The 25869-nt window shown below is 55.2% G+C and overlaps 2 protein-coding genes across 2 annotated transcripts in view; one reads left to right on the top strand and one right to left on the bottom strand.

The window, feature by feature from the left end:
- ATP6V0D1 (ATPase H+ transporting V0 subunit d1) overlaps positions 1-3018 on the top strand; it is a 34249-nt gene extending 31231 nt beyond the window's left edge. Inside the window, exons 6-8 of the mRNA XM_041458633.1 lie at positions 134-310; positions 1064-1141; positions 1669-3018. Of these exons, the coding sequence (XP_041314567.1) occupies positions 134-310; positions 1064-1141; positions 1669-1830 (417 nt within the window). The 3' untranslated portion in view covers positions 1831-3018. The remainder of the gene's footprint in view (positions 1-133; positions 311-1063; positions 1142-1668) is intronic.
- A 589-nt stretch (positions 3019-3607) lies between these two features.
- On the bottom strand, positions 3608-20937 carry HSD11B2 (hydroxysteroid 11-beta dehydrogenase 2). Its single transcript, XM_041458982.1, has 6 exons — positions 20859-20937; positions 20381-20551; positions 6135-6347; positions 5679-5864; positions 4961-5098; positions 3608-4482 (listed from the first exon to the last, which is right to left on the bottom strand). Exons 1-6 carry the CDS (start codon positions 20935-20937, stop codon positions 4121-4123), a joined length of 1149 nt encoding a protein of 382 aa, XP_041314916.1. The 3' UTR covers positions 3608-4120.
- Positions 20938-25869: the final 4932 nt, after the last annotated feature.

Genomic DNA, 25869 nt, shown 5'->3' with positions numbered 1-25869 from the left:
ACTGGAAAGCTGTACACGTCCCAGCAGCCTCCTCATGCTGCCCTCTGATGTGGCTGTGTGCAGAGCAGCACTGATATCTGCCAGCCTCTGGTAAAGATGCTGCATCCCAGCATGAGCCACTCTTTTCCCACAGTTTGAAGCTGACCGGAGGGCCTTCATTATCACCATCAACTCATTTGGTACTGAGCTGTCCAAGGAGGACCGAGCCAAGCTGTTCCCACACTGCGGCAAGCTCTACCCTGAGGGCCTGGCTCAGCTGGCCAGGGCAGATGACTACGAGCAAGTCAAAAATGTTGCTGACTACTACCCTGTGAGTGCTCTGGGGTGAGGGCCATGGGGATTGGTACAAGAACCTGCTCTGGGTCAGAGCTTCTTGGGAATATGGGGGAACGTGTGGCTTGACAGCTTGGGGATTGAGGTGCTAGTCTTTCATGCTGTTGGTCCTGTGCTCTGCTTGGACAGGACTTGGCTTGCCCGAGATGTCGTTGGCTTGTTAGTCATGGCTGTCATTTTAGGGGTGATTGGGAGACAGTGTTCCCTGTCCAAGGGTGTGGGGACTGCCCTTACCACCAAACCCTTGAGGTGCTGATGTGGCAGCAGTGACAGACTCTCCTTGCCTTATTTGGGAATGGAAATGTGTTTTCAGTGAGAAGTGGAGATGCCCCACTTCCAGCCTTGAGCTCTGGCTCAGTTCAAGGTGAGACGCTGACCTGGGAGGACACGTTTGGATTTGTCTGTGTTCAAGCCACTTTGTGCATGGCTGGGGACCTGTTTAGAGTCAGAGCTCAGTGTCCCCTTACTGAGCAGCCTGTGTACATGGGCACAGGGGTCTGGCCCAGACACTCAGTCTGTATGTGGAGGGGTCTGTACCTGATGCCCCTTTTCCTGTGGCTCAAAGCAGTGATACACCTTTGAGAACTGCACATTTTGGAGAAGGGACAGGACTCTTGGTTTCTCTGTCCTCTGACTTGACAGGGTGGCTGGAGTATCTGTGACACAGTGGGCCCTCAAGTGCTGCTGAGCTTGGGTACAGGGTATATCCTCATGTAATGCCTTCCTGCAGGAGTACAAGCTGCTGTTTGAAGGGGCTGGCAGCAACCCTGGAGATAAAACCCTTGAAGACAGGTTCTTTGAGCACGAGGTGAGTGAACCATGAGATGCTGCTTGACGTGTGCCATTTGCAAAGCTCCAGGTGTCAGGAAGCTGGTCTACTGCCCTCTCAGCAGCGCTGTGGCTGAACAGGGTTTGGGGGAAGGAGAAGCATGCTTGCCCTCTGCTCCTGCATGAGAATGGGAGCCTGGCATAGTGCTTGGCCCATTGTCTCACCCAGACAGATTCTAGCAGTGTGAGGAGGCATGTTTGGGGCTGCTAATGGATATTTGGTCAATCAATAGCAAAAGCAGAGTGTAATTGCATGGAAAATAAGAAGTTTTATGGTACCTGAGTTATAAATATTTCTCCCTTCAAATGTCAGAGTCTGTCCTGAGCCATGTGCTATAGGTTAGAGCTGTCCTGAGGACCTAGCGAGATGCAGAACAGGATACCTGTGCAGAGCCTTCCAGCCTGCTGGGAAGTCATGGGTCCTTCCAAGCAGCTGCATGCTTGCCTTGGCCGACTCCTCCTATCTGAGGTGAACAAATGACATGTCCTCCTCTGGGCTTTCCCCAGGTAAAGCTGAACAAGCTGGCCTTCCTCAACCAATTCCATTTTGGAGTCTTCTACGCCTTCGTGAAGCTGAAGGAGCAGGAGTGCCGCAACATTGTGTGGATTGCAGAGTGCATTGCCCAGCGACACAGGACCAAGATTGACAACTACATTCCCATCTTCTAACTCTGCTCTGCTCCTGTCCCACCCCTGGAGTCCGGAGGGACCCCTAACTCCCTGATTTGTCCCTTGCCCAGACTCCAGGGATGTCCCATCTGTGGAACTGGATCAAATGAGGAAACTGTACAGTTGCTAGTTAAATTATTCACAAGCTGGAGTTGTGTGTGCTGTGAGACGTCCGGAGGGACCAGTGGTCCAGACTTAGCCCTGTGCAGCAGGAGGGCCTCCTGTTGTGTATGCAGTAGTCACAGTGTTCCTGTACTAATTGCTGTGTGTGCTTATGCTCATAGAGCTGCAGGGTGCTGCCTCTGAGGGGGTCCCACTGCTGCAGAGGAATGGGTCAGGTCTGCCGTGGCTGGGGGCTCTCTGTCAGTGCTCTGCAAATCTCCTATCAGTGTTGTTCCTGTGAGATGTAGTTAGAATGTGGTTTGTAGCGTAGCCCATGCTGCTGTGCAATCCCTGCATCCCCCTGTAGTGAACCCTGACCTGGGAGAGACCAAGCAACCCTGGCCAGGACTGGAATGGAGCCTGTGGGAATGTGAGGGCAGAGCCAGAGTGCTTGTGGAGCACAGTCCTCCCACTCTGGCAGTGTTTGCACTCGTGCAATCTTTCTGTGTCTGCAGAAGCAGCTCTCATTAGTCTCCCTACTGCCCTGGACAGAGCTCCATAAGCTGGCTGAGCTCCTTCCTCCGAGCTGTGAAGAACTACAGCTTGCAGTTCACTGACACAACCATGGAAGAGCCGGGGCTCCTCTGGGCTCTGCAGATGGTGGTGTACCCCTGCACCCCTCCAGGGTAGACATCCAGGTTTCTCCCCTGCAGAGGGTGGATTAGCACTGCCATGGAGCTGTATGGCATAGCTGGCCAGGGGACAGAGCAGCCTTAGTCACCCTGGTGGGGGCAGGGATGTCCCAGACCCTGCCTGTCTGTGGTCTAGGGTGGGAACCAAGCCCTGAGCATGGTGTGGCAGCCCTGCTCTTTGCTGCTCTGTTCTGGCTGGCTCCTCCTTGCACTTGAGTTCTGGGAGATGTGCAATGGCAGCAGACAAGCTTTGCTGGAGGGAAACATGCTGGATGCTGCTGGGAGGAAGGATCAATGGAGAGTGGTTCTGTCCCAGCTTGTGCTGTGGTCACCTCTGCAGTTTGTTTTCTTGTGATCCCTTCCTCTCTACACCAATAAATATCTGCCTACTGCACTGTTCTCTCCTGCTTACTTGGGCATCTGCTCCCACAGCCCCAGGTGGAGCCTCCATCAGTCACAGGGAATCTGGTAGTTGTGGTAGTGGAGCCTGGTGTGGTTCCTGTGTGAGTTGGGACACTTGTTTCTACCACAGGCATGGTTGTGGTACCACCCCATGTGGCCTAGGGTACTCTCTCCAGCGCAAGCCATGACAGTGCCTGGTCTGTGGGTGCAGCTGGCTGCTCCCATAAGGGCTGCAGCCTTATGGGAATGATCCATAAGGTTAGGGAGCTGCATGGTTTGTCCCTGGTGCCTGGGGCTGTCCACATGGGGCACTGTCACCGCTGCCATCCTTGCCCCAGCAGGGCCACAGAGTCAGAGCAAAGCAAAAGAAAGCTTTTGGCATAGGGCTGGGGAGGAGCAGGGAGTGGGCACAAATCCCTCCTGGCAGGCTGAGCCCTTTTCTGGGAGTACCTGTGGCACCTGCTGCTGCATGCGAGGCTCCTGCCACAGTGCCAGCCATGACCCAGCTTAGCTCTGCCCACAGGCTGGGCATCCCTGAGCCACATTGCAGCACTGCACTGTGGAAGGAGACAGCCAGAGCCTGCTGGAATATCAAGAATGGATTTATTTAAAAAGTGACAATCACATAGTTCATCTCATGAAGAGTTCCGCAGCACTGGCAGCCTGGTCTCGGCCCCTGCACTCATCAGGAGCATGTGGAGTGTGTAATGAGTGGCAGGGAGGCAGCGGCCACAGGGTCCCAGCCCTGACCCAGGCAAGAGGGGATGAAGACAAACAGCTCTGAGAGCAGTAAGGAAGGTGGTGAGTAGCTGAGGAGGTACATCCCAGCCTGTGGTGCAGAGCTGCGGAGTCAGGCAGGGATGGGCCTCTTGGAGGGTACACGGTTAGAAAAAATACAAAACCAAGGTCTCTAGAAAATGTTGATTCTTGCACAATAGAAAATAGATCTACCTGATTTTGGAAAGAAATTTGGTTTTTAACGTCTAGTGCTGATTGTTCCTCCACGGTGCAGGAGGGTGGTGCCTTTGGCTTTGCACGTGCTCAGGGGCCGGTGTGCCTGGAAAGCCCGGGAGAAGGGCCTGTGCAGGCCAAGGTCAGGCCTTCTTCACATCGTTGTGGTGCTCTCGCCGCAGGGCTCGGGGTAGCTTGGGGTTGATGAAGAATCCTTTCAAGAACAAGTCTCGGACAAAATAGGGCAGGTAGCGGTGTATGAAATACATGATCCCAAGGCCCTGCCCTGGGTAGTAGCGCACGGCTGGGTTGGCAGCCAGAAGCCCCTCTGTGATGCTGTTCACCACCGCGCTGAGGTCCTCCACTGCCACCTTCATGAACTGGATGAACTGCTGGTTGATCTCTTCCACGTAGTCCTCGCCGTAGGCCTGCAGCAGCTCCTGGGGCAGACTGGCCAACAGCTGCTGCTTCTGCAGGTTCCAGAAGGCAGGGTCACATGTTGTCCCTGCAAGGAAACAGTCCCCGTGAGCTGTGTGGGGCCCCCCACTCCAGCCCCCTGCCATGGGTGCCAGCAGCCCCAGTCACCATCCAGCCTCACAGGAAAGTCCAGCTGAGACCCTGGCAAAGATTGCCATGAGGGTGGTACAGTAGTAGCACCATAGTGGCTCTTGCTAGCCTGAGACTGGACCAGGGGTCTTGGACCCTGCCTGCAGTGGGGATGCCACTATCATAAACACGACTGAGCTGCTTTGATCAGTCCTAGTGGTATGGGGTCTGCTGGCAGAACTTGATCCTGATGCTGTTTCCAGTCCAGCAGAGCCTAATGGCCGCAGGATAGACACTGTCCCTGGATGGCTGGAGCTGCTTAGAAGCTGCATGCTTGCACCATCAACTACTCATCCCCTTGCTCCATCTTCTTCCTCCCTAGGATACCTGTCCTTTGCCCACAGGCACAGGCAGGGAGCAGGCACTGACCCTCTCACCTGTTTTGTAGTAGCCAGGCAGGATGAGGCTGACTTTGATGCCCCAGGGCTGGAGCTCGCTGCGGAAGGTGTCCATGACCAGGCTGAGGGCTGCCTTTGAGGCCCCGTAGGCTGCCAGGCAGGGGAAGGGCATGTCACCTGGCACAAGTGAAAGAATGAGTGAGCCAGTGCTTCAGCAGGGACAGAGCGGGGAAAGGGCAGGGCTTGTGCAGGACTGTGTTTCTGGCCACTGTTTAAGGAAATGGCTTAGGGTTTGTTTTGCTGAGAAAACAACTGAAATTAGCTTCAAATTAATGTTTTAATAGGGGAAAAAATGTGGTGAGGGAAGAGGAAATTGATTTTGCTCCCTGTCCAGCTAAAACTTGGCATTGTCATCCCCAGTGGAGGATTAGAGTGTTTTAATGGGCAAAAAAAAGGGCAGGGGGGAGGAATTTGGTTTTCCCACCCTGGCCAGGGCTGTCATCCCCAATGGAGGCACATGGCAACTGGGTTTGGGTTGTGACCAGGCTGACTGTCCCCATCCCCCATGTCTCCCCCATGTCTTGGTGGCTGCTGTGGGGTTCGGAAGTGCTGCCAGCTCATCCTAGAGTTCCTGGTGCCAGCTGGCTGAGAAAGTTGGAGCACCTGGGGGTTGGGAACTGCACCACACCATGGGGATACTCAAGCCATGCCTGGGGTGAGGGTGCCAGAGGTGCCACGCTGGAGGGAGGCTGCTCACCTGCAGGGCTGCTCACGGTGACAATGCGGCCGCCGGCAGAGCGGAGCAGGGGCAGCAGCCCCTTGGTGAGCTCCAGGGAGCCAAAGAAGTTCACCTCCATGCAGGTGCGGAACTTGCCCAGCGGCGAGAGCTCAGCGTCAGCAATGGTGTCATTGAAGCCGGCATTGTTCACCAGGCCCCAGAGTCCTGTGGGGATGGGGTGCTTAAAGAGGTGACCTGAATGGGGAAGCCCCACCCTGGGATTCCCAGCTGCTCCCCAGGCTGATGGGGGTTCTGCAAGGGAATGGTGGGGTCCCCCAGGACAAGAAGAGAGCTTGGCAAAGGCTGTTGGCACAGGTGCCTGCAGGGACGCAGCCCCCGTGGAGACACATGGAGGTTTGCCACTGCCATATGGCTGCAGGCTGAGGTCCCAGGGAGTTCTGTGCGGTCCTGTGAGGTTGCCAAGGCAGCTCCTACCTGTGCTGTTGGTGTGGGCCTGGATATGCTGCAGGACGCGCTGGATGTCCTCCCTCTTGGTCAGGTCCATCTGCAGCAGCGTCAGCCTCGTCGAGCAGCTCTGGCGCAGCTCCTGGGCACCAGGACTCTGCAGGTCCAGCACGCTGGCAAACACCCGAAAGCCCATGATGTCCAAGTGCCTGGCTGTTGCCTGCCCAAAGCCCGAATCACATCCTGAAAGAGACGGGAAGAGCCTTGCAGTGGCCAGTGACAGCCACTGTCTGTCTCCAGTCCCCAAAAATCCCCTAGCTCTGCCTCTCTGGCACCAGGAACCAGCCCCAGGAACCAAACATCCACCCCAGCATCAGTTTCCCTTGCCTGAGGACCACCTCGGTGCACCTGCTGTAGCTCCTGACTCACCAGGATGTGACCTTGCCCTGGGGCATTAGCAGGTCCCGGAGCTGCTGTTTTCTCTTATGCGGGAGGAAGAAAACACTCCCTTTATCTGCAACCCCATCGCCCCAGCACCTCCCTAATTTAAGGTGCAGGTAAACCTGCAGGCACCAGCAACTCACCGAACAGCCCAGAGCCCTGCAGCGATGCGGGGCCATCAACCCTCAAAATAGCCTCTGAAAGCTCCATCAAGCACCATTCATAGCTGGCAATAAGGCTCAGTGGGAGACTTGCCGAATGCTTTTCACCCAGAAAGTGGTCAAGAGGCAGAGGACCTCTTCACCTGGCTGAGCCATGACAAGATTAAAAAGGATGAGGGGAAAAAACCGGATTCTGGTGTGCTCCTGCTACCCTGCATCCTTCAAGGGAGCATCCAAACGGAATGGACCACTCTGGAGAGTGCTGGTGCTCCATGCCCGGTCCCAGCCTCATTTCCTCGATCTCTGTTCAAACAGGGCACCACAGGTGACACTGTCACCTGCAAAGCCACCATCGGGGTGGCTGGAGGACAGCCCGGGCGGGAGCTGGCTGTTGCAGAGCAGTGACAAGGCCAGTGGCCAGGGTGGAGCGGCCGGGATGCAAACAAACAGCAGCGGCAAGGTACAGGCTGTTCCCGGGGCCGATGGCAGCACTGATAGCTCGGGGAGCCTGTGCCACAACCGCTGCCCAGTCACATTAACCATTAACAGGGGAGCGCTGCAGGGCCAGCCCCATGGCCCTGTACCCTCCTGCCCCGCACCTTTGGGTGCTCCTGAGGACATCCTGAAAACGGGGACCCTGTGTGGCATTTGGAGCCACCCCAGGGTGGACACAACAGTGGCCCTGGGGACTCTTACCTCATCAGATTCAGCATCCCTCTACCAGCCTTTGAGTGTGGGGGCGGGCTGAGTGGACACAGGGACTGGCTGCCTCACTCTTCCATACCCCACAGGCTGGGATCAGGCACTTACAGCTCTTGGGGTGCCAGCTAAGCAGCAGTTCAGCATCTCTGTCCCAGTCCCCAGCTCAGTTTTACTCTATTGCTGCGTCAGAAACCTGTAATTAAACCTCTGGCCAGAGGCCAGAGTGATAACACAGCCCAGAGGTGCTCAGTTGGCAGGAAGGCGCTGCAAGGACTTCCTTTTCCCACACAACACTCAACACTCATCATGGATGTGTGCCAGGTTGGCTCAGCATCACCCCAGCATTGTCCCTGGCATTGCCCCAGCATCACCCCCAAAACCCTCATCTGCAGGGCATGCTGCAGGTGCTGCCAGCACAGCACATCCACCTCTCCCCTCCCTAGGAACAGTGCATGCTGCCAGCAGACAAACAGATAAGGTGCATTTCACCTTTCCAAGAAGTGCAGGAGAAAACTGCAATAAAGATAAGGTTTAAAAATAAAAGTGTTCGTGGCCACAGCCTCACCATGACGCAGCTGACAGGAGGGTTACCTGCACTGCTCCCATGCAGCCAGCAAGAAAGGCTTCCTGTCCAAACATGAAGCTTCCTATCACCATGTAACTCTCAAAACCCCAGGAAACATCCCAAAAAACTGAGAGCCAGGTTTGCTGGCTTCTTATGGGCAAGTTTGGCAAGGAGGGATCAAACACAGCCACATGCTGTCCAAGCCAGGCAGGGTTTGTTTTGCCTTAGAGGAGCAGGGCAGTCAGAGGGTTTGTTTCGGAAGTTCTAATTTATTCACACACATACCAAAAAAAAAAAACTCCTGGGAGGCTGGCGGGAGGCCCAAGGCCAGGAGGGTGAGGATGCTCTGGTGTTATTTAAGGTCTCCACTGCTGCTCAGCTTCCCATCCACTGTGCTCAGGCATGGCCAAGAGTGCAGGGAGGGACAATGAACCCCCTGGGCCCATAACACGTGGCCCCAAAGTATGGCAGTTTTCCCAGGGCTATGTTCACTCCCCATGGCCACCAGCACATGAGCTGCTGGCCACGCTGGAGCTGGCACAGGAGCCATTGCCGCTGGCCCGGCCCCGCTGGGAGCGCTGGAGCCGTCCAGTCTGTGCAGCTCCAGCAAGGCTGGCGCTGGGCTCGCTGCCCTCCCAGGATGCTGCATCACGAGGAGATGCCGGCGCCAGTTCCCCCCGCCCCAGCTCCCAGCTTGCCAACTGGTTTCACAGTCGTGCTGGAGGGAGGGACGTGGTCAGATCAAGCATAGGAGCCCAGCATTGGGAGTGCAGCGGAGGAGAGCAGGTACCTTGAAGCCCCTGCATCGCATCCCCACGGACCCTGGGCCAGCAGACAGAGGCTTTTGCTGCAGCAGGAGCAGAGAAAAACCTGAGTCCAGGTTGCAAAATCCAGCAGCCCTCCACAGGCTCAGCAAGCCGGGACAAACTCCTGCACCAGGGGCCGGACGGACGTTTTCCAGAGCAGCGGGTCAGTAGCAATTCGTGAGGACTTTGCGGAAACTCCAGCCACTTCAGCGGCTCCCCAAAGAGTGAGAGATGCAAGCTTCCACTAGAATTTCAGCATGACGAGCCCCAGTTTTACTTATCTTGAGCAAAAAGGTTTGGCCTCCAGCATCATCATAAGGGGTGTCCTCCCACCCACTCAGGGAAGGCAAAGAGGACTGACACCACAGCATCCTGCATCCATTGTCCAGAGTTGCTCCTCACCGGTGACAGCAGAGCCACCGCCGGGGCTGAGCTGTGCCAGCTGGGCAGCTCCCAGCCAGCCTGCACCGCTCGTGCTTCCTCGCTGCCAGGAGCCAGCTAAAGCTGCAGTCCCGGTTTGGTGTGGACACATTTCTTTCAGGTGAGTCAGGCATGGCACGCTCTGACATTTTGCTGTCTCAGGTATTCACCCTGCTCTCCTGCACCAGCACCAAGGCCACCACACACAGACATGCTCAAAATTAGTGCTACAGTTTTCTGATTGGAGCAGAGAGGGTCAATAACACAGCTGCAACCCGGGAGCTGCTGAACCACAACCACGTGCCTGCCCCTGCCCCCACTGCTGGCACAGTACATGATGGAGGGCTGGCAGCACAGGTCTGTGGTGCTCACCCCAACACAACCTAGGAGTGACTTCCCTTCCCAAGCTGTGAGCTGAGAGTCCCTATCTATGAGCTGTGCAGTCTCATTCTGGAGCTGTGGAACGCAAGCTGGGCATCTTAAGCCCTGAAGCCAACCTTCTTCATTCCCAAGCCATGAGCTGTGTACATCCTCATTCCCATCCCTGAGCCATAAACTAAGCCTCATCTCTGAACCAGAAGTTGGGCATCCTTATGACCTCTGCATCCTCATCCCTGAACCATGCACAACAGGTGAGGACCAACAGAAACCTAAGCAGTGAGAAGCATAGCTTCCCTGAAAAATTCCCATGTGCCTGCAAAACTACTCAGAGCCTGGTGGGTACAGTGGCAGCTGCCTGGATCTGGTACCTCCACAGCCACCCCAGCTGAGGACCCTGGTGTGGAAGCTGAAGAGGGGTTGCCCCAGGGCTGAGCACCCTTGTGATCGACCAGCTCCCCCATGGTCACCCTAGCAGCATGGTCAGTCAGCATCCCTAGGGGCTGCGCCCCAGGCACCTGGCAGTGAGGCAGCTGGAGGCACCCTTGAGGATGCTCCATCTTCCACCAACTGGGAGCTTGACAGCTGAGCTGGGCACTCAGAAGGGCATCACCCCCTCCACCCCCATCAGCTCTGCAGTCCCTTGCTGGGTGCCCCCTGCTGCTCCCCAAATCCCAGGACATCAATCCCACCTCCCCAAAGAGCTTTAGGGCTGTGTGTCCCACCACCCTGTCCAAGAGGCCTCACCAAGATGGAGCTGTCACCAGGCTCAAGGACACCATCAGTGGGGAGGAGCTGGGGCACCAAGGCCGAATGGATTAACATGCTGAGCCACTTGTTTCCATAGGCTCAAGCTCAAACCCTGCCTGGGATGCCAAGCTAAATGTGGCCTTCTGGCTCTGATAGGATTCCCTGCCATCGTGGATCCAGATTCTCCGGGCATGGTATGGGATTTAGCTGGGCAGCACTGAGGGAGGCTAATCTGGGTGCCAGAGCAGGCACTGATTCTAACTCAGCTGTTCATCTCAGCTCCATCCTGGGAATGCGGGCACCTCATGGATGCAGAAGCACAGGACAAGGTGGCACCAGCTGGGGATGGTGCCATCAGAGGGGATGGCAGTACCCCAGAGGAACTTGATGGGGTCCTTGCACAGTGCAGGTCCAGGCATGATAAAATGCCCAGCAAAATCTTGTGTGGGCAGGACAAGGCCCAGTGGCCAACACCTTCCGGATGCTGCACACATTTGGAGCAAGGAGTGATAAAAGGGTGATGTCAGCCCTGAGCAAAAGGGAACAAATTCTTGGCAGGGCATAGGAGAGGGAGGGGAAGGCAGGAGCACCTGTCCCCACAGCAGCTGCCCACACCACAGCCATCCAGCAGCCCTGGCATCAGTCACCATCTGCCCACACCCAAGGTACTTCTGTGGGAGTGGGGCTGGGAAGGGGCACCCACAGCCCCCAACCCATCCAGTGTCATCACTGCCCCCAGGAAACACCACCCCAGCCACTGGCTTGCATGGAATGCCACATCCCCATTCCCTGTGGGAGCAGCCCTCATGCCCAAGCACAGGCAGACAGGGTGGCAGCAGGCCTGGTGATGCTCCTGTTGGTCCTCAGCACTGGGGTTTAGGAAGCCACAGCCTAATTAAATTAAATTAAAGCCAGAAGATACCTTTAGGGATGACCCAAATCCCATCCTCAAATCCCTAGTGAGTGGATAATGCAGGAGCCCCCCACCCAAGCAGCCTGGGTGTGCATCCCTGCAAAGCCTCAGCCTCCTTCCTGAGCAGGACCTGAGCCAAGGGGGGCACACACTGCCCCTACTCCCCTAGGACCATCTCCCTGCATGACACAGTCGGCACAGGCAGCTGGAGGGAGATTGCTGATGGCTCTCATAGCCCAGGATAGACACATCCCTCCAACAGGTCCTATGGGGCAGAGCAGGGGTCAGACAAACCCTCAGCCCCACAAGGAGACTCATGACAGAAGGCCCATGGCAGGGGGTACATGGGCGACCTACTACCCCTCCGTGTGCTGGGGACAATAGCCAGATGGTTTGAATTACAATGGATTAGCCAAGTGTTCCTGGGGCCTCACAGTCATCACCTCCACCCGGGAAGTTATCTCCCACTTAACAAAGAGAAGGGGGGAAATCTGATTTTCTGCCTAGACAACCAACACAACCAGACAGAAATGACGAGGAGCCCCCAGGCCAGTGTGAATGCACCCACAGCTTCTGGATTAAAGGCCATTTCTCAGGAGCTTTACTGGCGCATCCTATTGGGGACTGCACAAAACCAGCTGGGTAACAAAAAAGGTGTCAGAGTCCACAGCCCTCCCCATCACTGTCACTAAAAGCCATCCAGACGCCTTATCCCGCACCAAAGCTGTGAGCAGCAGATGCTGCTTGCCACCAGTGGGGCTAATGAACGCAGGAGCTTGTTCGTGCCCTGGGACAGCAGGGCAGGAATGAGCCCAGCCACCCCCTGCAATGCAAAGCCAGTGCCTGGTGGGATGCTCAAAGAGGCTGGGACCCAGAAATTAGCCCAGCCCTGGCATGGCAGTGATGCTGCTGCGGTGAGCAGTGACCCTGGGCTCACAAGCTGACGGGGGTGGGGGGGAGGAAGTGCCACCTCCAGCCTCGCTGTGACACTTCGCAGAAAGAGCACAGGAATTTCCTAGAAGCAGCCGCTCACCGCACACCGGGGCTGGATGGCATCTTCCGGCAGCTGCTGTCTCCACCGAGGGGAGATCCTCTCCCCAAAAGGAGCAGTGAGACTCTCACAGTCAATAATTTGATCTTGCAGCAGGCAGGGATACACGAGAGAAGTCAGCAGTACAGACATCACCTGGCACAGGCTGTACATGAGAGCTAATCCGGGATGGATGGATGTCCCTCCAAGAGGAAGTTGTCAAGAGCTGTGGTGATAGCCAGGTTAATAATCACCTTCACAGGGAACATGGTGAACTGGGAACATGGAGCTGACAAGCCTCGAAAGCCATCCATCAGGAAGAGCTTTTGCTGGGAAGGACACCCATGGCCCAGAGACAACTCGACCAAACCACTCAAGATCAAGTGCCACTCAAGATCAGTGCCAATGGCAAGCTGGCACTGGTAACACATCCACCTGGGCTCCTGGAGAGGGAGAGCCTGGGTAGGAACCAGGCTGAGAAGCCAGAAAGCTCCACCAGCTGTGTCTGGAATGTCTGAAGATGCTCTTGGGGAATAAGGTGGTGGCAATAAAGCCATGGCTGGGGCACTTGCTGGTGGGCCAGCTCTAGTCTGCAAAAGGGCTCTCCAGGGACTCCCAGCAGGCTGGAGAACCAGCAGCTGAGCCCCATATCCATCCCTCCTGTGTGCTATACAAGCAAAGAAAGGCATCAGGCCATGCCTAAGGTCTGCTACAGGCAGGGCTAATCCATCCACAGGCAGCTGAAGGGAAGAACAGCTCTTCTAATGGACCACCATGAGCCATCATCACCCAGGGACAGCTCAGGAAAGGTGTTTTTAGCCAGGACAGCAAAACACCACAGTCGTGGCATGACCAGGAGAACCTCTAACCATGTGGTAGGACAGGTCAACCATGGGAGAGCTTTGAAGTGCCACCCAGACAGCACTGTGGGCAAGTCACAAATGATGCCAGCAGAGACAAAGCCATGCTGGGACAGTGCTGACCAAAGCAACAGGTCAGAGCAAGCCCAGGGGATCATCATGTTAAGCATCTCAGAGTTGCAGCACCCCAATAAGGCTATGGCAGTTTCAATGGAGCACTACCAGTTTAGGGGTAGTTTGCTGATGAGATATTTCTTTGCTTAAAAGGTGCCATCTCATCACTCTCCTTGACACAAGAGTGAATTCCCACCTCATGCCACAATCCCAAGCAAGCAGAAGTGGTGCAAGCCCTAACCATTCCCACATCATGATAGTCTCTACAGCTGCACCAACTATTTTCTTTTGCAGCTTCCAGATCCATGTGAAGCGGGGGACTTTTTTTTTTTTTTTTTAGAAACAGAGCAAAACACTTGAGCAAACACCAACTGAGCTTCTGCCAAGACAGCTTTTGAAATACACTGAGCTGTTTAAGCCCCCGGGCTCAGAGCTGTGCCTCATGACGACCTCAACCCACCTGCTCTTTCCATACACAGTTCAAGTTGGCCCCTCCTTATTCTTCACCTGCAGCACTAACCAGCTCTTCAGAGTAAGAGTTTGAGTATCATAAGGCTAGTTTGGTGCATTTTCCCCAAAATACATGAAGGTAGCCCTCCAGGCTGATGTGCTTGGGCATAGTTGGGCTGACCCAGGCAATGCCAGGGCAGCACCCACACGTCCCCTTCAGCTTAGGCAGAGCCCAGCACAACAGCTGAAAGAGTGGGACAGAATTCATCCTGGGATGGCTGCACATCCCACGTTGGAGATTATCCCCACCTGGTAACCAGGACCTGAGAGAGGAACAAAAATTGGTCACAGTGGGTAACTCATAACAGGATAAGGCCCTCGTAAGCCAGAGAAGCTGCAGCTGCCCCATCCCTGGAAGTGTTCAAGGCCAGGTGGGATGTGGTTTGGAGCAACCTGGTCTAGTAGAAGGTGTCCCTGCCCATGGCAGGGGGGTTGGAACAAGATGGTCTTTAAAGCCTTTTCCAACCCAAACCATTCAGAGCTTCTATGATTCTGAGAGGCCAGACCTTCAGAGCTGCCACAGAAGAATCAGGGCAGGTACCTGAGCTTTCCAGCCCATCCCTTCTCTCTGTTCCCAGCCTGCCTGGGAGTCACTCGCCATCTGGCTCCACAGGGTCAACCACCCAACAAGAGGAAGTGCTGCCGCAAAGCCTGTAAAGCCAAAAACTGCTTTTCAAGATTACAGCCTTAGAGCCAGCAAATCCCAGGACAGCGCCATGTGTGACAGGGAAGCCAGCTCCCGAGGGGGAAGCTGATAAAGCTCAGGGGCTGGCAGCTCTCCAGGGGAGAAGGAAGCAGAAGTGATACGTTGCACATACAAGCCGAGACAGAAGAATGGGAGATGGTGGATATACCGCAGCCACTGACGGGAGCAGGGAAGGAGATAACAGGCACATGCTGGGGAGGTTAAAAATAAAATAAAAAAAGGTCCTAAAGTATACCTGTAGCAACATACTGACAGCATGAGGGCAGTTTTTCCACCTTATCATAGAAAATTTGAGCATTTTTCACCTTAATATAGAACAGTTTGGTTGGAAGGGACCTTATAGGGTCATCCAGTTCCAACACCCCTGCTGTGGGCAGGGACAACTTCCACTAGCCCAGATTGCTCCAAGCCCCATCCAACCTGGCCTTGGAGGCTCCACAGCAGTACCTCAGATCTGAGATGACAGGAGGGACATCAGGAGGTGAAGAGGTACCAGAAGCCCTGCAGCCTTTCCCCCTCGGAAAAAAAAAAAGCCCCTCCAGCTGGAGTTTTAGACCAACACTGAAAGAAGACTATGGGGAGAAGGCAAAGATTTGGTGGAAACACCTTGAAGAGCCCCCTCAAACAAAACCCTGGCTGGGCAAGCCCAGCAACCCTGTGCTGTGCTCCCAGCAGTAAAAGCAGCAACCAGGTCTTCTGTAACCAGATCCTGGCTTGAGGGGAGCTAGACTCAACAGTGGGTAACCCAATCCCAGACCTCATTAAAAATGTGCTGCTCATTGGACTAGAGGGCAGCAACTGCCTACACTTCTCTCCTTCTGAAAGCATCCGTTCCCATCTGACAATCTCATTTCGGCAGGGAAGTCTTTGCTTTGTTGCTCTCATGTCCCCGCATAACCCCGAGGTTAATCAAGCCAGCTTGGGTTTCTCTACCAACTCCAGTCTCCCACAGTATGAAACCTCAATGTGTTTTTCCTCCTAATTAGCTGTGCTCATCATTTTTTTGGTTAACGGTGCTAAAAACTCCCACCTCAACAGGTCTGTGTCATTAGTAGGCTTCAAAAGTGCTTATTTTATAGATAAGTGAGAAAAAGCCGAGTGTATCTATCCACATGCCTGCGGTGAGCAGGGGTAGGTATCTATTTCTGAAGAAACCTCACGTGGGAAAGAAGAATCCTAAATCCATGGAGGGCTGCTGACAGAGCGGGGGGAGAGCTTCAGCCTTGCAGATAGAGGCAGAAAAAACAGCTTTCCTCCTCTGTTCCCAAAAGCCAGCAGCAAACCCTGTAACTAGAGTTAAATGTTGCATTTTTTTAAATTCAAGTATACCAGGAATTGCTTGTGCACCAGGCTGGAGTTTGGGTGTTTGATTTTGGTCCTGTCCCACCCCTCAGCTTGGAGGCAGCAGCTGCCTCTGCTGTTAATTTTTAATAGATTCTGGAAAAATCAGAGCAATTTCAGGGAATAAGCTGATTTTCAGCTTTCACTTATAGAATCACAGAATGGTTTGGTTTGGCAGGGACCTGAAAGATCACCTAGTTCCAACCCCCTGCACTTAGGCTGGGGAAAGATCCCAGGTACCCTCTGAGCTGGATCACTGCCTCCAGAAGCAGAGTGAAAGTCACCTATGGAGAGCTGCAGCACCTATGCACAAAGCATTTCTCACAGCAAGGCTGCTGGCAGGCTCAGCACCAAACACAGGCTGTGAGCGTGCTGTGCAGGTGCTCCGGCCACGCCGTGGTGCAGAGGTGCCCAACCCAGAGCCAGCCCTGAATCCTTGACCCTGACATTTCTCAGTCACCTTGTTTAGCTGGAAAATAGATCTAAGACAACATCAAAGTCCAGACGGGAGCAACATTGCTTTTTTTACCACAGAAAGTGATTTACCTTCATGGCAGAAAGCAAGAGTCCCAACATCTGGATTGAATCACTCAGTCCTGCTGCAGCCAGCAGATGCTTCAACATCTGTGGAGTCCATGGGAAACACTGAAGCGCTGCAAGTTGCAAAGCCTCTGTTAACCTTGAACATGATCTGGAGCTCTGACCCATTTCAGATTGTTAATGGGGCATGCAATTGTGACAAGAACGCTTCACCAGGAAAACCACACTTTCCCTGCAGCCAGGAAGGAGAAGAGAGGAGGACAGGGCAGGTTTGGGTCTGGGCAGCCTGACCAACAACCAATTTTGCTTACAGAGATTATTTGTTGGAAGACAGACCAATCTGCAGGTGCTCCTAGCTTCCTTCACAGGCTGCACCAAGGAAGAGCAAGGATACAAGAGACCCAGACTGCTTCTCTCAGGCAGCCATCCTGATGTTTGGAGAGTTAATTCAGGTACCACCATTATAGACAGAATAACAATTCACTATTTTCAACTTTCCATCCAAGCTGAAGCGTATGAACCAATATCTTGTAACACAACTCCTGTCCTTCCTCTGCTCTGGCAAAGCCCTGCAGGCAGGCAGACTCTATGGGCTGCTTTGCATTTGGTGCTTTTCAAGGATCTGCAGTAAACTGGGCAGTTGGCTGCTGTCCAAAGAACCACCCCACACAGTCACACATGGCAACAGCAAGAGGCTTCTCCAGCTGCTCAGCGGAGCCCTGGGATGCTCTTGGCCATCCCTCCACCACCTCCAGGCACCCACTTGAGTTGGATGGTTTCAATAGACTCACTGAATTCCACAGGCATCTGCTAAGACCACAGGAACCAAAGGATGTTGTAGGTTCATGTCTAAACTGACCCAGCCAAAGCCCAACCTTGCACAAAGCACTGCCAGGCTGAATCTGGAGAGGCCAAGAAATGGCAGGTCATCACCTCCCTCCAAGACTGCTCTTGCAGACCACCAGCCCTGCCCATGCCCCAGAGGCTGGACTGCTTTTTGTATCAATTCCCCATGGGAAGGAGTATGGCATATAATACTCTTTGTTGACACAGCTCTAAGGAGTCCAGTGGCCCTAAGAACAGCCAGCAGTGCCATTTCACATTTGGGAAGGGGGATGCACACACAAACCAGCTGTCTGGTGTTTGGAGCGAGCAGCTCTCAGTGAGCCACTGCCACCACTGGCCCACAGGTGCCAGTCAGCAGCACCAGCACCCTGGAGTGCCCTGTCACACACTGGTGAGGGATGTCAGGCACTGGATGCCTTGCAGCTTCCCCATGCTGGATCAGGCTCTGGTCAGGCAGCTGCCCCTACCAACCCTGCCCACACTGCAGGTATGTTTGGGTCCTTGTGGTTTTCCAAGTTTGGCTAAAGCCTGTGCCAGGTGTGAGCTCATCTTTAAGGCAAGAGCAGGCTCAGGACAGCAAACCAAGGGAGGCATGGAGATAGCTGCTATCTCCCTCCCAGCCCAGGCCCAGCAGCTGACCTCTGCTCCCCTCCTCATCCCCACCATCCTCCTGGGGCTGACCTCTCCCAGCCCCTGGCTGCAAAGGAGGGCATTCTCCTCCTCCCTGAAAACAGCTGTTACATCCCCTAGGAAGACAGGATTAACACTTTCCTCACCCTCTGCCCCCCGCCAGGCTGCATGCACCAGAGCCATGCTCCTGGAGAAGCTGGACCATTGGGATGCAGAACAAAAGACCCAAGGTCAGAGCCCCAGACAAACAGCACTGCAGGGACTAGTGACCACTTACTTTGCTAGCCCATGAGGGGATGCCTCCTGGGAAAGCACAGCATCCCTTGTTCCCCACTATCAGCAGGTGGCTGCCCATCCCTGCTCCAGCCAAACCCCAGTCCCACGTGCAACAGTCAAAATGCAAACCTGCAGCAGATGGGAAACGCCACAACTTTCCAGCCCCTGCTGCTACCACAGGGTCAGCAGCTTTGCTCTGCAGCAGCTCTACATCTGCTCTGCTATTTTCCCACTGGGCTGCACAGTTAGTTTTCCTTCAATCCCTGCCATAACTAAGTTTTATTTAGCCAGTGATGTCTGAACAGCACATGGGGCTGGAGCATCACATGCAGAACTCAACTTAGGGTTGTTTCCCGGGAGAGTGGGCAGCTGGAAGAGCTGAAACTCATCACCTGGGAGATAGAACAGCACTGCAGCCACCTTAACTTGCCCCAGATAAGCATCACTGAATCTTAATCAGGATTAAGACAGCAGCCAAGATGTGTATACAAGGAAATGATGCCCAAAGATTTTCAGGCTGAAACCTGCACTGCTCCATCGGGAGGGAACTTTGTACCATTTGTCAGTTGATCTGCAAGGTCCAGCACAACACACAGCATGGCAGTAGGTCTGTCCCTGACCTCACACACCTTCAATGAGGCCAGCATTGCCAGCCATCTATGCTCAAGCTGCTGTCTCTGCCAGGCTTTGCTTCCCATTGGCAAGAGGAGGAAGGTCAGGCTGCCTTTCTCCCCGAGCTGATCCTTCCCGGCTGCTCCCACAGGAGACACAAGCAGCTACTCAATATCTAGTTGCCTGGAATTAATCCATAAAAGAATCAGGCTAATTACTATACAAATACTCAAGTGAGGGATGCCATCGCCATCAAAACAGCCCTCACATCTGCCCCTTGGCAGGCACTTGCCAGAGCAGCAGCACGGAAACGCCAATCCCGCACCGCGGGTTGCGCCTCGAACCTGTAAAACCACAAAGTATTTACAGCCAAGAGCAAACACATCAGAGCTGCAGAGGTGCCACCTCAATGCACTGGGGCAAGAACACCTTGTTCCAGTCACTGACTCACTAATTATACAGGCAATGCCAGGGAGCCAGGGCTGCCAGAGCTGCTGTGCCACAGGGCACCTGTGAGCGCATGGCTGTCAGACATCCTCCACAGGCAGCCCTACCCTGCTGCAGCTTTGACCTTCACTCAGTTGAATCATTCATTCATCCACTGCCTTGCTCCTCTGATCTTCCTCCACCAGAGAGGATTCCCTGCACTTCCTACTGCTGCCACAGAACCCTACAAGCTGGAAGGGGGACGCAGGTCTTGCCTTAATTTTCAAGGAAACAAGCAAATTTCCTTCTCCAGCTTCAGCACCTCCAAGCCCAGCCCAGACATCCCCACCAGGATGCAGACTCCTGTCCTTGGGAGCACTGCCAAGGTCATGCCCAGAAGTTTCCCTACCCTCTGCATCCATGCGGAGCCAGCGGCACCTTCCAGGCACACCTGGAGCAAAAACCACCCCAGCTCCAGCACTTCCTCCTCATCTCTCCACTACCATTGCCTCACAGCAATGCACTGCTGAGCCTGGCTCTCATCGTGCAGTTCCACTGCCAGGAGGAAGGAGTGAGAAACCACGTATATACCAAGATAGCCTAAAGAGCTTCAGCCAGCAAGCCAGAGCTGTGCAAAACTTGGGAGCATAGCACATCCTCTAAGGAGCTCAGGACCACAGAGGAGCTTTGGACCAGGCAGCCCAAAGAGGAGGCAGGCAGCAGCTGGACAGCATTTCCCAAGGATACCCACACAGTGGAGGACCTTGTCACCAGCAGCTCCCTGGATGGAGCTCTGGATGAAGCAGTGATGCTCAGCACTAGGTAGCCAGCCCTGTTAAAGCCTCTAGAGATACTATGAAAACCTTTCCAAGAACAAGTACCACTCCAGAGGGGAGGAAGGGAAGGGGAGAAGAGGAGAGGGAAGCCCTTGGGCCAGCCGACAGGGTCCAAAGCCAGCTCTGTCCCATCTAATCTCAGGGCTTCCAGAGGAAGCAGCTCTCGGCATCATGCTGCAACTAGTGGTCAGCACTCGAGGGGCCATTGCAACTCCCTGCTTCGCGGGGCAGATACTGCCTGGCCGGTTCTGCTTGGACGTGGAAGAGGACGAGGGATGCGCTGGCAGCGGTGGTTGGTCCCCAGCGGGACCCCACAGACAGCAGCGTCCTGGTGCCTGCGGGACACCCCACTCCGCTCCCCGCCGAGCCCAGGCGGTGCCGTCGGGGCGTCGAGGCCGTGTCCCCGCACTCACCTGTGACAAGGACGGCTCTGCCCGCCACCGGCAGCAGCCCGCGGGGCGCCGCCCGCCACAGCAGCAGCCCGGCGGCGGCGGCGGCCAGGGCCAGCCCCAGGGGCAGCGGCAGCCAGGCGCGGCACAGGCTCTGCAGCGCGGCCAGCAGCGCCAGCGTAGTCCTCAAAACACCTTTTGGAACACCAGCATTGCACTCTGCCAGAGCCAGGGCTGGAGCTGGTAATAAATAAATAAGGCTCCATCCCGGTCCCGATCCCGGGCCCGGCACGGCCCCGCCGCTGCCGCTCGCCCGCCCCGCCGCGCCCGTTTATACCCGCCCGGCGGGGGAGCGGGGCGGGGCGGGACCGGCCGCCGCCAATGGGAGACGGGCGGGACGGGAGCGCCGGGCACCGGCAGCCGCCGGGGCACCGGGACCGCGGGCACCGGGACCGGCTCCGACACCGACACCAGCGGCCGGGGAGGGGGGAAGGCGGAGCACCTTGGTACCCACGGCTCGGCACGGCTCGGCTCGGCTCGGCGTGGCTTGGCGCGGTGCTGCGCGGCACGGCTCGGGACATCGTGCTGCCTGGGTAGGCACGGCTCGCCTCGGCTCGGCACGGTTTGGCTTGGCTCAGTCCTGCTCAGGATATTGTGCTGCCTAGGTAGGTGCGTTCAGTGTTGCTTAGTCTGGCATGGCTCGGCTCAGCTCAGTTAGGGGTATGATGCCACCCAAGTAGATTCAGTTCAGCACAGCTTGGGGCATTTTGCAAGCTCAGTAGACATGGCTCATCTCGGGTCTGCACAGCTTAGCTCAGCTCAGCCCTGCTCAGGACATTTTGCCACCTAAATAGGCACAATTCAGCTTGGTCCAGCTCAGCTCAGAACAGTTCCGGACACCATGCCACCTCAATATGCACAGCTCAGCTCAGCACGGACCAGGACACGATGATGTGCCAGATAGTCACAGTTCAGCTTGACTTGGCTTGGCCTGGCTGAGCTCAAGACATTGTGCCACCTCAGTAGGCACAGTTCAGCTCAGCTTGGCATGGCTCAGTCTTGCTTGAGACATGATGCCACCCATTTAAGGCACAACTCAGCTTGGCACAGCTTGGCTTGGCCCAGTTTAGCTCAGCTGAGCCCTGCTCTGTACATTGTGGCACCTCAGTAGGCATGGTTCAGCTTGGCATAGCTTGGTTCGACTCAGCTCAGAACATTTTGCCACCTAGATAGGTGCAATTCATCTCAGCTCAGCTGTCTCGGTTCAGCACAGCTCAGGACGGTCAGGACACTCAGGTGGACTCAGCTCAGTTTGGCCTGGCTTAGCAGAGCTTGGGATGTCATGCCATGTACAGGATGGCTCAGCTCATCTTGGCACAACTCAGGACAAGCAGGCACAGCTCAGCTTGACACACCTTGGCTTGGCTCGGCTCAGCACATCTTGAGACATCATGCTACCTAAATAGGCACGGCTTAACTCAGCAGACCTTGGCATGGCTCAGCATGACTCAGCTCAGCACGGCTTAGGACATCATGCCGCCTAGGTAGGCACAGTTCAGCTTGACTCGGCTCAGCTTGGCTCAGCTCGGCTTGACACAGCTCAGCTCATCTCAGCCCAGCATGGTTCAACTCGGTTCAGTATGGCTTGGTATGTGGTACCTACAGCACAGCTCGGCTCAGCTTGGTTTGGCACAGCTTGGCACATCATGCCACCTAGGTAAGCACAGTTCAGCTCAGCTTGGTTCAACTCAGCTCAGCTTGGCCTGGTTTGGCCTGGTACAGCTTGGCTCAGTGCCTGTCCAGGCAAAGCTTCCTGGCAGGAAGTGGCATTGCATCCAGGGTGGCTTGGCAGGAGGGAGGCTGCCCAAGGCAGAACCAGTGCCACCAGCACCCACAGGGACAGGGGGAACACGGGCCATGGCCACCATCAGGGCCATCCCCCAGTTGGGTCTCCCTGTGCACAGGGAGAGCACTATAGGAGCAGTGGTGCCTTGGCCAGCCATGCTCAGTTCCTCGGTGCCCAGAGCAGGCAGGTGAGGTGTGAATCTCTCCCAGCTGCTCCCTGTGACTTGGGGACAATGACTCCAGGGGGATCCCAAACCGTTTCTCAGCACCCAGAGCAGGCGGCACTCTGCCACTCACCTACCTGCTGTTATTCTGGGCTGCAGCAGGGTGAGCCATGCTGGGAGGTCAGGTCCTGGCTTGCCCCAGCGAAGCCTGGGGAAGCCCTGCCATGCACTGCTGGGTGCCAGGTCCGTGCCACCTCCAGCAGCTGCTGGCAGGAGCTCCCTGCACCACCTGGCTGGGGGACAAAGTCCTCTCCTTCCCAGGTTAATTACACAGGGTAATTGCTGCCGCTGGGCTCGCTTTATGAAGCACCTGCTTTAATATTTCACCAAGTCTCCGTACTCGGTGATCCTTCGTGCGTCCCTGCCGTGGGCCTGGCTCTCGGTGCTCTCTGGGCTCTCATGTGCCATCATCAACACCGCTCTCCCTCCCTGGCAGAGCCAGGCCCTGCAGCTGTGCTGCCATCAGCACTGGCCACCCAACAAGACCCCCGAGCCCTGTTGTGGCAGCACGTGTCAGTGATGCCTGTGCCATCCTTTTTGGAAACAGCCTCCCTGGTACTGGCAGAAAACCACATTTCATCAGTGGGGATGGCAACAGCTGCAGAAGTACAGCGTCGAACAGGCTGGGGTGGTTTGGCTGGGGTGTGGTGGTGTCACCCAGCTGAGTTTGAAGTGCTCAAGGGAATGTTGGGAAGCCGGCAAGGTAGAGGAGGAGGAGGAGGAGGGATGATCCCAACACCATGGCCGCGGGCTCTCCCACAGGAATCTGCTCACTTGCAGCCCTGGGCTACTGAACATGGTGAAAACAATAGAGGTGGCCACAAAGCAGAGCCTCAGGGAATTTGGGCTCTGAAGAGGACCCAGTTAAACCTCACCACACATCACTTCACCAAGGCTTGAAAAATCCTGTTGGAGAAAGGTTGTTTTCCATGAGAGGCCATCCTTCACTGTGCTGGCCAAGCTGGAAGTGCTGGGGCATGCAAGGAAGTGGGGTCAGGGATATGGTGCTTTGCAGGGACAGACAGAATGTAGTCTGTACCCATGTCAGTGTTTCACAGAGGGTAGAGGTGGCCATTCCCAAATTGCAACATGAATTTCCAGAACCCCTTGAGAGGTGGGTTGGATGTCCATCCATCCATCCATCCATCCATCCATCCATCCATCCATCCATCCATCCCTTCCAGATGTCCTCACACATGGTCTCGGGATGCCCTTCTTGTGGGACACCTCAAGATGGGTTTGTAGACAGCCGTGGTGTTCTTTGTCACACCAGTCAGGGCTTTCTGTGGGTTTTCTCACCACAGCTCCCATGTGGTGGGGCTGAACCAGCAGCACCATTTACTGTCTCTGCCCTCTCCCCAGCTTTCCCCCAAAAGGCTGGTGTGCAGTCAGGGTGACTGGTGGCTCTTCCCTTGAAGACAGTGCCTGGCCTTGTTCATCTGCCCATTGCCCAACCCCGAGGGTGCCTCCCAGCAGCGCTGTGCTGTTGGGAAACGCCGGCGATAGCCCCATTACCTTTTGACCTACTTGAGCTCTTCCGTGCCCGTTCTGCTAATTACAGCTCACCTTTCACAGGGGAAGCAGGGCTGGTTCAACCACAGCCACCTCCCACACCTTTCCTGGGGCTGCTCAAGCAGGTCCCTGGGAGGGAGGACACACACACCACATCTTCCTAGTGCTCCCCTTGCCCTAGGCTGTTCCTCCAGCTCCTGGAGCCTCCCATGACTAACAGGTTTTGAGATAATTGTTCCACTCCCTAATCTGATCTGCAGAAGATTCATGACATTGTTTTCAAAGTGCCATAAGCCATTTCCAGGGTCTGTAAGCCCATGAGGGTTGTGATTCATCCGCATGCTGCTGCCACAGGTACTTAATCTTCTCCAAAACAGCAAGTCCTTCTTCCAGGGCTATTATCTCCTCAGGAAACGCCACCCAGGCAAGCGTCTAACAGGCCTCTTTTGCCTGTTCAGTGCTGATGGATATTTGTGCCAGCTCTTGCTACCTCACAAATGCCATGAGGTTCAGTCCTTCCCTGGGAGCAGCTGTCTCAGGAGAGGCGACCATGGGGCTGAAGCCTTCTTCAATGTCACTTGAGGGCTGGGTACCTCCCAGGGACTGTCAAATCCACAGGAAAGGGGATACTGCACTAAAGCACAGAGGGCTCCCTGTCTCCCACACAACGTCCTCAAATTGCCCTTGAATGGACAGGGGTTCATTCTTCATGGTGAAGATGTGAGACACTGGAGCCCATTGGCATCTGGGGCTGGAGACAGTTCAGGGGTGACAAAGGCTGTTGCACCACCTGGAATGAATTCTCATTTTGCCCCAAAGCATCTTGCAAAGGACAGTGATTAATTACTCCTGGCACCAAATATTTGTGTCCTACTACTGAACTTTGTGCAGTTGTCTTGGTTCTGGTTGAACTTTGCTACTGTAGCGGGAACTCTGTTATTGTGGCATTCTTCTCTGGAGAGCACAGATCCACGGGTGTCTGTGATTCAGCTAAGCCAGGTTCACCTCCAGGAAGCCTTTCCTGCACCCAGCATCCCTGTGATCCTTTCCCAAACCTAAGGCAGGGGAAACTGAGTCTAAAAAAGCTCAGCCTGGAGGCACTTCTCATGTCACAGCCAACCTCAGCCACAGCCTCCATGGAGCCACCTTAGCTCTCTGTTCTGGGATCTTCTTCCTCTTCTTCCCCAGCAGTTTCCATTCTTTGTTTCCAGCTTAATTGACAAGGGATTTTTTTTTTATATTTCCTTATATTTTGAAGCTGTAAATCACAGGTGACCATTGGTGCTCGTTGTCTGCTGCATCTGGTGTCATGTTGATGGAATCAGCCTGAGACCCAGGCTTTGATCCTCCATCTCTAGGGCGTTTCCACACACCTCAGCTGGATGGTGGGCACAGCTCAAACCTTTCCCCAGCAGCTGGGCAGGACCTCCTTGCTCCTGGGGCACTGTGGCTGGAGCAGCTCCTTTGCAGAGTACCAGGGCTGCTCCCCAGGACAGCCTTGCTGGAGCATCCAGCCAAGCTCTGGGTCTGGCTCTTTCCAGACCCCCTTGTCCTTGGAACACTCCTGCCTCTGACTTGTTTTTTCAGGTTGCACATGATCCCCAGGTATTTACAAAACACAGCTCCGTTTCCAGATGCATTCATGGCTTTGGGAGATTTCACCTCCTGCCCTGGCCAGGACCTTGTGTCACTGTGCCTGCACAGCCTTTGGCAGCCAGGATTTCTGCACCACAGTTCCCCAAACCAGAGATGATTTTGGGCTGCAGGGACCTTACTTCTTCAGTGTGGCTGTGAAACAGTGATACTCCAAAGTGATTCCATCTCCTGTAATACTTAGTGTTCTCCTGGGTGATGTGTGGTTCCATACCAGGCTTGCTTCGCCAGCTCAACATCAACCTCCCATCTCCCTTCTCTGCCCATCACAGAGTCTGT

Source organism: Pyrgilauda ruficollis, unplaced genomic scaffold (assembly GCF_017590135.1).
Source record: "Pyrgilauda ruficollis isolate IOZ18807 unplaced genomic scaffold, ASM1759013v1 scaffold13, whole genome shotgun sequence".
NCBI classification, from domain to species: Eukaryota; Metazoa; Chordata; class Aves; order Passeriformes; family Passeridae; genus Pyrgilauda; species Pyrgilauda ruficollis.
Note: the sequence above shows the minus strand (reverse complement) of the source record. Positions and strands in the feature narration are given on the sequence as shown.